This window comes from Cetorhinus maximus, chromosome 19, assembly GCF_964194155.1.
Source record: "Cetorhinus maximus chromosome 19, sCetMax3.hap1.1, whole genome shotgun sequence".
Taxonomy (NCBI): domain Eukaryota; kingdom Metazoa; phylum Chordata; class Chondrichthyes; order Lamniformes; family Cetorhinidae; genus Cetorhinus; species Cetorhinus maximus.
The window spans coordinates 74309577-74323200 of record NC_135897.1 but is presented as its reverse complement, the minus strand read 5'-3'; the positions used below and the strand labels follow the sequence as shown (position 1 = coordinate 74323200).

The 13624-nt window shown below is 42.1% G+C and overlaps 1 protein-coding gene across 4 annotated transcripts in view; it reads right to left on the bottom strand.

Moving 5' to 3' along the window:
- Positions 1–13624, bottom strand: part of rhbdd1 (rhomboid domain containing 1) — a 71769-nt gene that overhangs the window by 21222 nt on the left and 36923 nt on the right. For all 4 annotated transcript variants that reach the window (XM_078564139.1, XM_078564141.1, XM_078564142.1 and 1 more), the window contains exon 6: positions 10417–10536. In XM_078564139.1, coding sequence (XP_078420265.1) covers positions 10417–10536 — 120 coding nt within the window. The remainder of the gene's footprint in view (positions 1–10416; positions 10537–13624) is intronic.

Here is a 13624-nt window from a genome sequence, read left to right as displayed (position 1 = left end):
GAAAGATAGGGTGGAGGTAGATGAAATGGAAACAAGCTCCAGGGAAAATGAGAGTAGGGAAGGAAAATGAGAAACAACTGAGAAGGGAGTAGGGTGAATTAGAGTCAAATTATGTACAGAGAAATTTAAAAAAAAATTTGCATTTATAGAAGGACAAGGGCAGCAGGCACATGGAAACACCACTACCTGGGAGTTCCCCTCCAAACCACTCACCATCCTGACTTGGAAATATATCGCTGTTCCTTCACTGTCACTGGGTCAAAACCCTGGAACTCCCTCCCTAACAGCACTGTGGATGTACCTACACCACATGGACTGCAGCAGTTCAAGGAGGTGGCTCACCACCACCTTCTCAAAGCTAATCAGCAAAGCCCACATTCCATGAATGGATTAAAAAAAAATTTGCAACTTTCAGGACCTCAGGGTGTTGCAAAGCGCTTTATAGCCAATTAAATACTTTTCATAGGGTCATGGGGCAGAATCTTCCAGTCGGTGTGCGGAGGCGGGCCCGACACGCCGTCGTGTAAAATGACGCACAATGACATTGGGCATTTTACACGTCGGCTGCGCGCCTACTGAAATGTTAAGGGCCTATTAAGGCCATTAAGAAATTAATTAAAGTCCTTAAGAACGCCGCCTGTCCAACCTTAAGGCTAGTGAAGCGGCCTTCATGTTTTTCAGGAAACCTCATCCACTGGCAGGATGAGGTTTCCTGAAGCTTTTATAAATAAAATTTCCCACCTTTACAAACATGTTCCAATTCACGTGACACAGTCACATGAGGGGACATGTTTGAATAAATTTTATTAATTGATTCCTTAATTTTTTTCATATCCATTCAATCTCCCTGAGGCAGCTCTGGCCCCGAATCTCCCTCTTCCCTCCCACCTGCACAGGTAGCATGGAGCGCTACTGGCCGCACGTTACGCTGGGCAGGCCTTAATTGTAAAAAGTGTAAAATGGGGGCATGCAGCCTATCGGCTCTGCACCCGCCCCCACCCAGCCTGCCCACCATAGGAAAAATCCAGGCCACAGAATGGTTACAGCACAGAAGGGGGCTATTTGGCCCATTGAGTCCGTGGCAGATCTCTGCGAGAGAAATTTAGCAAATTCCACTTCTGGGCTCTCTTCTAAACCCACAATTTTTTTCTCTTTTCAGGTACTTATCCAATTCCCTTTTGAAAACAATGATTTGAATCTTCCTCCACCACCCTGATTTTGTGCTCACGTCTTAGAGTGAGACTTGAACCCTATCTTATTTATTTGTTCATGGGATGTGGGTGTCACGAGCTAGGCCAACATTTATTGCCCATCCCTAATTGCCCTTGAGAAGGTGGTGGGGAACAGCCTTCTTGAAACACTGCAGTCCATGTGGTGTAGGTACACCCACAGTGCTGTTAGGGAGGGAGTTCCAGGATTTGGATCCAGCGACAGTGAAGGAATGGTGATCATAGTCCCAAGTCAGGATGGTGTGTTGCTTGGAGGGGAACTTGCAGGCGGTGGTGTTCCCATGCGTCTGCTGCCCTTGTCCTTCTAGATGGTAGAGGACACGGTTGTGGAAGGTGCTGTCGAAGGACCCATGGTTAGCTATTCACCAGGGCAAAAGTTTTAGCTCAGCAGGTGGGCGCACGCCTGACCCGCTAGAGTGTGAAATGACACACGTTGACATTGGGCGAGAGTCCCGACGTCAATGCGCAGTCGCGTGATATTTCGGTCGGCAGCGCGCCCACCGACAATTAAAAGATCTGTTAAAGCCACTAAATTATCAATTAAGTTACATTTTCTCACTGCCCCTCCAACCTTACGGTTGGCAGGCAGGCGAAAAGGCCAAGCGGCCTTTTTAGGAAACCTCATCCATGGGTGGGAAGAGGTTTCCTAAAGCAAATAAAAAGAAAAGAAAATTTTTAAAACTTAATTTATAACATGTCCCTGCTCATGTGACAGAGTCACATGAGGGGGCATGTTTTATTACATTTTGAAGTTTTTTTTTAATAACTCTTCTGAAGCGCGCACTCGCGCACATGCACTAAGTTTGCACTAGCCCTACTTACACAACCACCCTCACCACACAGGCAGCACTGGCGCTTACGTTTCATGCTGGGCGGGCATTAATTAGCCCACCCAGCATGAAATTACCTTCCGGCCCTGATCATGGGCAGCGGTCGGCTTCTCGACCACCCCCGCTGAGCCTGACAAAAAAGGGCAAGATTCTGCCCCAAGAGTTGCTCACCAATAGACTGGGCCTGTATTCTCTAGAGAACAGAAGAATGAGAGGTGATCTCATTGAAGCACAAAATTCTTACAGGGCTCAACAGGGTAGATACAAGAGGGATATTTGCCCTGGCCGAGGCGTCCATAACCAGGGGACACTGTCTCAGAATAAGAGGTAGGCCATTTAGGACTGAGATAAGGAGGAATTTCTTCATCCAGAGGGTGGTGAAGGAACAGCAATTATAGTTCCAAGTCAAGATGGTGTGTGGCTTGGAGGGGAACTTGCAGGTGGTGGTGTTTCCATGCATCTACTGTCCTTGCCCTCCGAGGTAGTAGAGGTTAAGAACATAGGAACTAGGAGCAGGAGTAGGCAATTCAGCCCCTCAAGCCTGCCCCGCCATTCAATACAATCATGGCTGATCTTATTTCGGCCTCAACTCCAATTTCCCGCCTTCTCCCCATAACCTTTCAACCCGTTACTGGTTAAAAATCTGTCCATCTCCTCCTTAAATTCATTCAGTGTCCCGGCATCCACTGCACTCTGAGGTCGTGAATTCCACAGATTCATGACCTTTTGAGAAAAGTAATTCCTCCTCATCTCTAATTTAAATCTATCACCCCGTAGCCTAAAACTGTGGCCTCTCGTTCTAGAATGCCCCACAAGGGGAAACATCCACTCCACTTCTACTTTGTCTATCCCCTTTAGCATCTTATATACCTCAATAAGATCTCCTCTCATCCTTCTAAACTCTAGCGAGTATAGGCCTAAACTGCTCAATCTCTCCTCATAAGACAAGCCCCGCATCTCTGGAATCAATCTAGTGAACCTCCTCTGAACCGCTTCCAATGCAACTACAATCTTCCTCAAGTAAGGGGACCAAAACTGTGCACAATACTCCAGGTGCGGTCTCACCAATGCCTTGTACAGTTGCAACAACACTTCCCTATTTTTATACTTTATTCCTTTGGCAATAAATGCCAAAATTCCATTTGCCTTCCTTATTACCTGCTGTACCTGCATACTAGCTTTCAGCGATTCATGCACAAGGACACCCAGATCGCTCTGCACTGAAGCATTCGGAAGTTTCTCTCTATTTAAATAATAAGTCGCCTTTTTATTCTTCCGGCCAAAATGGATAACCTGACACTTATCCGTGTTAAACTCCATCTGCCAAATTTTGGCCCATTCACCTAACCTGTCCATATCCATTTGTAAATTTCTTATTTCTTCATTGCAACTTACTTTCCCACCTATTTTGGTGTCATCTGCAAACTTAGCGGTAGTACCTTTTATCACTGAATCCAAATCATTAATATAGATCATAAATAGTTGGGGCCCAAGGACCAAACCCTGTGGCACCCCACTAGTAACAGCTTGCCATCCAGAAAAAGACCCATTTATCCCGGCACTCTGATTTCTGTTGGTTAGCCAATCCTCTATCCAAGCTAATATATTACTCCTGACTCCATGTGATCTTATCTTGTGTATTAATCTTTTGTGCAGCACCTTATCAAAGGACTTACGAAAGTCCAGATATACTACATCTACAGGATGCCCATTATCCTTTGCTTGTCACATCTTCAAAGAACTCTAGCAAATTAGTCAAACACGATTTACTCTTCATAAAACCATGCTGGCTCTGATGGATTGCATTTTGACTTTCCAAATGCCCCATTCCAACAATTTCCCAATGACAGACGTTAAACTAACTGGTCTATAGTTTCCTACTTTCTGCCTCCCCCCCTTTTTGAATAAGGGCATTATATTAGCATTTTTCCAATCCACTGGAACCTTTCCAGAATCCAGGGAATTTTGGAATATTATAGCCAATGCATCCACTATCTCCACTGCCACTTCCTTTAAGACCCTGGGATGTAGGCCATCAGGTCCTGGGGACTTGTCACCCTTTAATTCCAATAGTTTGCACAGTACTTTTTCTCTAGTGATGGTGATTGTTCTAAGTTCCTCCTTCTCTATACCCTCTGCACTACCTGTTACTATTGGGGTGGTACTAGTGTCCTCCACCATGAAAACTGAGGGAAAACATTGATTAAGCGTCTGTGCCATTTCTGCGTTCCCCACTATTAACTTCCCAGTCTCATCCTCCAAGGGACCAACATTCACTTTAGCTACTCTCTTTCCTTTTATATACTTGTAGAAGCTTTTGCTACCAGTTTGATATTTTGCGCTAGCTTTCTTTCTTAATTTACCTTTGCATTTTTAATTATTTTTTAGTAACCCTTTGTTGATCTTTAAAAGTTTCCCAATCTTCCAGCCTGCCACTGATGTTTGCAATTTGCCTTAGTTTTTGCCTTTATGTTATCTTTAACTTCCTTGCTTAGCCATGGATGCTTTTCCCCCCCTCTTACCATCTTTCTTCCTCTTTGGAATATATTTTACTTGGGAGGAATTGAATATCTCCTTAAATATCTGCCACTGTTCATCAACTGTCCTACCTTATAGACTTCCTGCCCAGTCCACTAGGGCCAAATCTGCCCTCATGCCTATGTAGTTACCTTTGTTTAACTCCAGAACCCTAGTGTGGGACTCAAGTTTCTCACTCTCAAACTGAACTTGAAATTCTAGCATGCTGTGATCACTCTTCCCTAGAGGATCCTTTACTATGAGATCATTAATTAATCCCATCTGATTACACAAAACCAAATCCAGAATAACCTGCTCCCTGGTTGGTTCCACAACATGTTGCTCCAAGAAACAATCTCTAATACTCTCTGTAGGCTCTCCCTCGAGGCTATCCTTGCCAATTTGATTAGTCCAGTCTATACGCATATTAAAATCACCCATGCTTATTGCCGTGCCTTTCCTACATGCTCCCGGTATTTCCTGGTTTATACTGTGCCCTACTGCTGAACTACTGTTTGGGGACCTATAGATTACTCCCACCAGGGACTTCTTTCCCTTGCTATTTCTTATTTCTACCCAGACTGACTCTATGTCTTGCTCTCCAGTGCCTATATCATTCCTCACTATAGCATTGATCTCTTCCTTTACCTATAAAGCTACACCACCTCCTTTTCCTTTCTGCCTATTCTTCTGAAACACTGAGTACCCTTGGATATTCAACTCCCAAACCTGTTCTCCCTGTAACCACGTCTCAGTAATCGCCACCAAACCATATCTATTTATCTCTATTTGCGTTGTTAATTCATTAGTTTTATTCTGAATGCTACGCGCATTCAGATACAAAGCCTTTAAGTTTGCCCTATTGTCAATTTTCCCTACTCTTATATGATTCTTTGGTGCAATATGGCATTCACACACTCTGTCCCTTCCTTTCAGTTTTTGGTAACAATCGGCCTTGTCACTAACCTGCACTCTTACCTTCTCCTTAAACTTTGATTTTTTTATATTTCCATGCAACTGAACCCTCCTCCCCACTATTTAGTTTAAAGCCCTATCTACAACGTTAGTTATGCAATTCGCCAGGACACTGGTCCCAGCGTGATTCAAGCGGAGCCCGTCCGAACGGAATAGCTCCCTCTTTCACCGGTACTGGTGCCAATGTCCCATGAATTCGAGCCCATTTCTCCCATACCAATCTTTGAGCCAATTTTTGAGGTTGCGGGTTTTGAAGGTGTTGTTGAAGGAGCCTTGGTGAGTTGTTGCAGTGCATCTTGTAGATAGTACACACTGCTGCCCCTGTATATCAGTGGTAGAGGGAGTGAATGTTTATGGTAAGAGGAGAGAATGATACCAACTGAGCCACAGCTAAGAAAGAGAGAGAGAGAAAAACAGGGGCAGGAAGAAAATGTAAGAAAAGAAAAATTGAAATCTATTAAGAAAGATTTACCACCTACAGAAGTAATTTCTGGCCCAGAGAGATTGAGTGGCATTGCAGGAACATAAGTCCTGCATTGAAAGGGTCCTTACACTCTTAAGTACCAGCTCCAACATTCTGCACTGAGCTTAATTCACATTTACTTGAAGCAATTTCTTGAAACTCACAGGATGGTTGACAGTGAGCTGTTGTTGTAGCAAGGCTGGAAGCAGTGTGCCACAAATTGTCCAGCAATTAGTTGCAACGTGTAGGGTATCTCTTCCTTGCTACTGTTTGCATGTGCATTAAATTTGCTATTTTCCCAGGAAATTCTAGCCATTATCTTAAGACAATATCCAAATAAGCTATCATGAATACACTTTCCACTGATGTCTTGGCGCTAGAACTTTGCGCAAAGCCAAATTGTTGTCATGAGGCTGCTCATATAACAGTAATTATTAAAACAAAAATGGTTCAACTTGACTGTTACTTCAAATTCCCCTCACAAATGGACATATAAATTGAATTCACAATGACACTAGAGGAACATCCAATTTAATCCACATGTAAAGGTCTCCTCACACAAAGAATAAATGGGCATTCAGAGACCCCTAACTGATAGCCTGCCTCACCTCCAATTGGGTTCTCCAACCCTTTTCCTCCTCTTCCCTCCCACCATCACCAGGGATACGCAACATAGTGTGGAAGACTAAAAATCCAGGAATACTCAAGAAAAGAACTGAATTACTAAAATTGAAGCTGCCAAGTTAAACAGAGCTCTATGAGGTTTTGCTTTCCAAGTATTTCAAATATTTCTGTTCCTAGTTAAATTAGTGCCTTGTTAATTACAGTCCCTTGTTCTCACTCATTTGCCATTCAGTTCCCCTTTACCATGAAGTCGCCAGCAAGTCCCATGTGCCAGCCGTTCCTCATGTTACTGCACCAGTTCATGCTGCAGTTATTCTCTGCAAACATCTGTAAGATTTGCACTCAACCTTTCCATAACGTTCATTGAAACTTGTTGGGTCATTATAACTCTGGGAGACCATTTGAAATACAAGATAAATATTTAGAAAACAAAGTGAGTGAAAATCGCACGTAACTATGCCATTCAACTGTAAATTGATGAAAACTAAACCCACCTTTACATTATAGAAGCCCAAGTGTTTCCATTTGTCATATGCACACTACAGTATTTAATGTCTTGGAACTAGCACCAGATTTCCAAAAGACAGGTTCTCTGCACCACTTGAGAGCCCAGTGAGGTGATGCCTGACTAAAAAGCAGAAGAGACAAAGCGGTGCAGGCTACTAGCACGCCCTGGAAAATAGGCAATGCAAAAATATTAGTGTGGAGATGTATATATTCCTGCTTTAAAAGACTGAGGGAGGTAGCACAGATGGAGAGGACCACAAAGCTTGTGGGAGGAATGTGGAAAACAGCAGAGAAGAAACTCTTATCTGGCAGAACTTCCATCATGAATACTGAGAGACAAAACTCAAACATGTTTCTTTTCCATGCTGTAACTCCCGAGTGAAATACATCAAAAATGAACTCCAAGTGAAAAAAGAAACAGCAGGCCTTCAATAATTTAAAAAAGTACAACAATTCTGCTCTTTGTATTTTGGCTTCTCTTTGGCAAAACAGGTAAATAAATTCACTAATAATAAACAAAGGGAAGGACATTTGAAAGGCTTTCTGCAGTAAATTGTGCTGACACATGTAACCTGTCAAACTGCATTCACTAAAATAGAGGGGAAAATATTCAAGTGAAAATTCCCAAGTTTTGTGTAAACCAAGAAGAAACAATTGCAATTCAGAGAGTTTACTATATAAATACATATAAGAGAATAGTGTAACCTATCCACACTATTTCAAACTATTAACTGTTAGAATCACAATTTCCTCAACTTGCAAAATGCACCTTATGAAATGTTTATAATTGACAGTATAAAACTTTGAAGTGCTTAGGACAAAGCTGTTAAAACAATAAATAGCTAACAAAGATAGAATTGAATTTAGGACAAGTTCTTATTTGAACACTAAGCTGAGAACCATATTTTCGAAGTAGCTGGGAATCTCCCTTAAAGGGGCACAAGGATGGCTGGTGGGAAAAATTGAAAGGGCGAGATTAAAACAATAGAGAATGGAGGAAAGCACTTTACTGAGACTGTCAAGAGCTTTACCTTCAACTTACACTGATTGAGAGATACTTAATGCTGGGGCTAAATTTTAAAATTGTGATTTGGATGAGGGAACCAAATGTAATATTTCCAAGTTTGCTGATGACACAAAACTAAGTGGGAATGTGAGTGGTGAGGAGAATTTAAAGAGGCTTCAAGGCGATTTAGACGGGTTGAGTGAGTGGGCAAATACATAGCAGATGCAGTATACCATGGATAAGTGTGAAGTTATCCACTTAAGTTGGAAAAACAGAACGGCAGAGTATTATTTAAATGGTGATAGATTGGGAAATGTTGACAAAGAGGCCTGGGTGTCCTTGCACAACAGCCTCTGAAAGCAAGCATGCGGGTGCAGCAACCAGTTAGGAAGGCAAATGGTATGTTGGCCTTCATTGCAAGAGGATTTGAGTACAGGAGCAAGGATGTCTTACTGCAGCTGTACAGGGCCTTGGTGAGACCACACCTGGACTAGTGTGTGCAGTTTTGGTCTCCTTACCTAAGAAAGGATTTACTTGCCATTGAGCGAGTGCAGCGAAGGTTCACCAGACTGATTCCTGGGATGGCAGGATTGTCGTATGAGGAGAGATTTGGTTAACTAGGTCTGTATTCACTGGAATTTAGAAGAATGAGAGGGGATCTCATTGACACATACAAAATTCTGCCAGGGCAGGACAGACTGAATGCAGGGACGATGTTTCCCGTGGCTGGGGGGGGTGATGGGTCAAGCGCATGGGGTCACAGTCTCAGGATATGGGGTAGACCATTTAGGACTGAGATGAAGAGAAATTTCTTCATTCAAAGGGTGGTGAATCTGTGGAATTCTCTACCACAGATGGATGTGGAGGCCAAGTCACTGAATATATTTAAGAAGGAAATAGATAGATTTCTAGACACTAAAGGAGTCAAGGGGTATGGGGACTGAGTGGGAGTATGACGTTGAGATAGAGGATCAGCCGTGATCATATTGAATGGCGGAGCAGGCTCAAAGGGCTGAATAGCCTGCTCCTGCTCCTATTTTCCATGTTTTCTACACAAATGTTCCATTTTGTTATGACCGTGATGGGAAGAGTGCGCAAATTATCAAGCCACACTACTCCGCTGACTGCACCATTAATCTAAATGTTTAATTTTCTCATCAAAATGGCCAATTGTGTACCTATACCTCTAGTACCCAGAAGAGACTCTCACCAGGCTTCTTTCAAAAATTCACAATGATTAATTTATTTTAAAACAAAACTTAATTTAACAAGTTGCAAGTACTGGTTAACACACAATTATAATTGGGAAGTATAACTATCTAACTCTTCCTAAAGAATTCCCCCAAGCGTGCACACACAGACACACACACAGACAAACAAAAGACAAACAGATAGGATCTCTCTGCAGAGACGGGCATTAGAAAATAAATGGTCTCGATGTTGGTCCTGGTGGATGCTTGGAAGTTCTCACCACTGGTCTCAGCTTTGCAGGTCCAAACACAGGCTAGTTACACTCAGTGCTTCCTCCAAGTGAAGATCGACATGGAGGAGTAATGATTCATCAGCAGAGGGAGGACGGTACGTGGTAATCAACTGGAAGTTTCCTTTCCCAAGTTTGACCTGATGCCACGAGACTTCATGCGTTCTGGAGTCAATGTTGCAGACTCCCAGCTGTTGCTGGACTGGTCTGTGAGATAGCTCTCCCAATTTTGGCAGATGTTCATAAGGAGGACTTTGCAGGGTCGACAGGGCTGACCTTGCAGTTGTCGCTTCTGGTGTCTAGGTTACTGCCAGGTGCCCTGACGGTTTCATTCCTTTTAGAATTTGTAGCAGTTTGATACAACTGAGTGGCATTTCAGAGGGCATTTAAGAGTCAACCAAATTGCTGTGGTCACATGTAGGCCAGACCAGGTCAGGAGGGCAGGTTTCCTTCCCTAAAGGACATTAGTGAACTGGATGGGTTTTCGACAATTGAGAATGGTTTCATGGTCATCCAGATTTTTATTGAACTCAAATTCCACCATCTGCCATGATGGGATACGAACCCAGGTCCCCAGAGCATTCCCTGGGTCTCTGGATTACTAGCCCAGTGACAATACCATAACGCCGCCACCTTCCCGGACCCAAATGAATTACAATTTCTCAAATTGCATGTCACATAAACAAATGTAGAGCATTACATTAAAGCCAGTACCTTAATTATTGATATAGATATAAAGAGTAGAACAACCAAAAAAGAAACCTCTACTGGATCACACAACATACCATAGTCATTTAGACTTGCCCGAATTGCCTCTTCTAATTGTTCCTCCTCAGTCTTTCCTCCCGTATAGTTTGTCCTGTAGTTCGAGGCATCATAACTAAATTCATTGTAACCAGAGTACCCTAGGATTTATAAAAACAGACAACTTCTAATTAGGACAATCACATTTGGGTGTGGGGAAGAAAGAAAGCAATTAGACTATATTCGTTTTATACAAGCAGATAGTATGGGCAATTCTGGATAGTTTTTCAGGTGCTGAAGGTATATTGGAGTGTGGTCATTATATAAAACTAAAGGGATAAGCAAGTTACTAAATGATCATTTTTTTAGGTGTTATTTGAGGGATAAACTTTGGCCAGGACAACAAGAAAAAGCCCCCTGCTCTTCTTCAATGAATGTCATGGAATCTTTTACATCCAACTGTAAAGGCAAATGGAGTCCTGGTTTAAGCCTCTCATCTGAAAACCGACAGTGCTGCACTGAAGTGGCAATCTAAAGTTTGTGCTCAATTGTCTGGCTCTTTATAAATAATTGCAAATTTGCTGTAAAGATATTCAAGAAGGACAGGCCAACCCTTTTCAGAGTCTGATGATTTCCTACCAGATGCCAGCTACAGAAAATAGACTCCACTAATTAGTTTGCTAACTTTATATTCAGAATCGTCCTGCTTAGGTCTTTGGGGCTATAATGGATCACATTGTTTGGGTTGTGACAAAATTAGGAACACAGGAGAGGAGTAGGCCATTTTGCCCCTCAAGCCTTTTGGCCATTCAATGAGATCATGGTTGATCTGTGATCCAACTCCATTTACCATATCCAACTCCGCATACAAGGCCTGATGGCCTACACCCTAGGGTCCTAAAAGAGATAGCTGCAAAAATAGTGGTTGTGTTAACTTTGATTTTCCAAAATTCCTTATATTCAGGAGTGGCCCCACAACATTGGAAGTTGGCAAACGTTATACCACTTTTCAAGAAAGGGAGAAGAGAGAATGCATCGAATTATAGGCCAATTAGCCTAACTTCAGTTGTGGGAACATGCTGGAATCTATATTTAAAGGAAGTCTTAACAATGCACTTAGAAAAGCAAAGTATGATTAGAACAAGTCAACATGGTTTTATTAAAGGGAAATCTTGTTTGACAAACTTAAAGAGTTTTTTTGAGGATGTAACTAGTAGGGTAGATAAAGGGGAACCAGTGCTATACCTGGATTTCCAAAAGGCATTTGATCAGGTGCCACACAAGAGGTTAATGGGCAAAATAAGGGTTCATGGAGTTGGGACTAATATATTAGCATGGATAGAGGTTTGGTTAGCAGATAGAAAAGAGCGTGGGCATAAACGTGGCTTTTTCAAGTTGGCCAGCAGTGAATAGTGAGGGATAGTACTGGGGCCTCAGCTATTTACAACCTATATTAATGACTTAGATGAAGAGACAGAGATTGATGTATTTAAGTTTGCTGTTGATACCAAAATAAGGTAAGCTGTGGGGAGGATACAGAGAGGCTGCAAAGACATATAAACAAGTTAGGTGAGTGGGCAACAAGATAGCAGATGCAGTATAATGGAGGGAAATGTAAGGCTATTCACTTTGTAAGAATAAAAAATAATATTTTTTAAAAGGTGAGAAACTTGTAAGTGTTGATGTTCAAAGAGACTTGGGTGTGCTAGTACAAGGAATGCAGAAAGTTAGGATTCAGGTGCAGCAAACAATTAGGAAGGCAAATGGTATGTTGGCCTTTATTGCAAGGGAATTGGAGTACAAGAATAACAAAGTCTTGGTACAGTTGCACAGGGTTTTGGTGAGACTTCATTTGGAGTACTGTGTGCAGTTTTAGTCTCCACATTTAAGAAAGAATATACTTACATTGGAGGTGCTACAGTGAAGGTTCACTAAATTGGTCCCTGGGCTGAGCGGGTTGTCCTTGATTGAGAGGCAGAGTAAATTGGGCTTATATTCTCTGGAGTTTAGAAGAATGAGGAGGAATCTCATTGAAACCTACAAAATTCTGAAGGGACTTGATCAGGTAGATGCTGAAGGATTGTTTCCATTCGTCGGGGAATCTAAAACATGGGGGCACAGTCTCAGGATAAGGGATTGATCATTTAGGACTGAGACAACGAGAAATTTCTTCACTCAAAGGGTTGGGAATCTTTGGAATTCTCTACCCTAGAGGGCTGTGGGTGTTCCATTGTTGAATACATTTAAGGCTGGGATAGAGAGATTTTTGGTCTCTCACGGAATTAAAGGGATATGTGGAGCGAGTGGGTCAATGGAGTTGAAGCCCAAGAGCAGCCATGATCGTGTTGAATGGCAGGGCAGGCTTGATGGGCCATATAATCTATTCCTGCTCTTATTTCTCATGTTCTTATTGTACCTGTGCCCCGTATCCTTTAATGCCTTTGGACAACAAGCATACATTTTTATTTTCAACTCTGCACGGTTTCCAATACTTAGAGTATGTCTTCATTAAACATGGCAATCAAGAAGTGTGATCGAAATGCATTCCTGTTGTTTCATATCAATGTCTGGCTGCCCAAAACACAGCCTATTCTTTACTTCCTCGGGACCTATTTTATGTGAATTCATCTTGATGACAGCATTCTGTGAAGCACTTTGGAACATTTACATTAAAAGGTGTTGAGCACAAATTGCTGTCTTTCAGAAAAGAGTAAATATCATCAAGAGGAGACACAATTCTTATCTGATTGTGCCATGTTTATAGAGATATAGTCTGCTCAGATTTATTTTGTGAAAGTCAGTTTTCAAAGATAGTAACTGTACTTTGGATTCAATGTATAAATGTTAGGCATTGTGGAATTCTTCAATTTTCTACTCATCATGTCAAGGCCTGTGACAGGGGTAGATGGAACACTGTAAGCAGCAACTGTGTGTACGTACATACCACAAAAGGCTTTAAGATGTTGAAAGGAATTTGGGCTCCTTCTTTCAATGGGAAACTCAGTGTGTATATAACCAGTTTGATGATTGTAGTATGTAGTCTTTTAGCTGCACCTTTCTACTTGTGCATTGTTACAAGTATGGGTCAGCCATTGATAGTTACTTGTCTAGTGAGATACTTAAATCACTTTAAGGGAGCATCAGGCCTTCCCTTAAAACTACCCACCATCTATTTGTATAATTTCATTATCCAGTAATGTAACAATAGTACCCCCTTTTGATTAAATCCCCAGGTTTTTTTTATGCTGC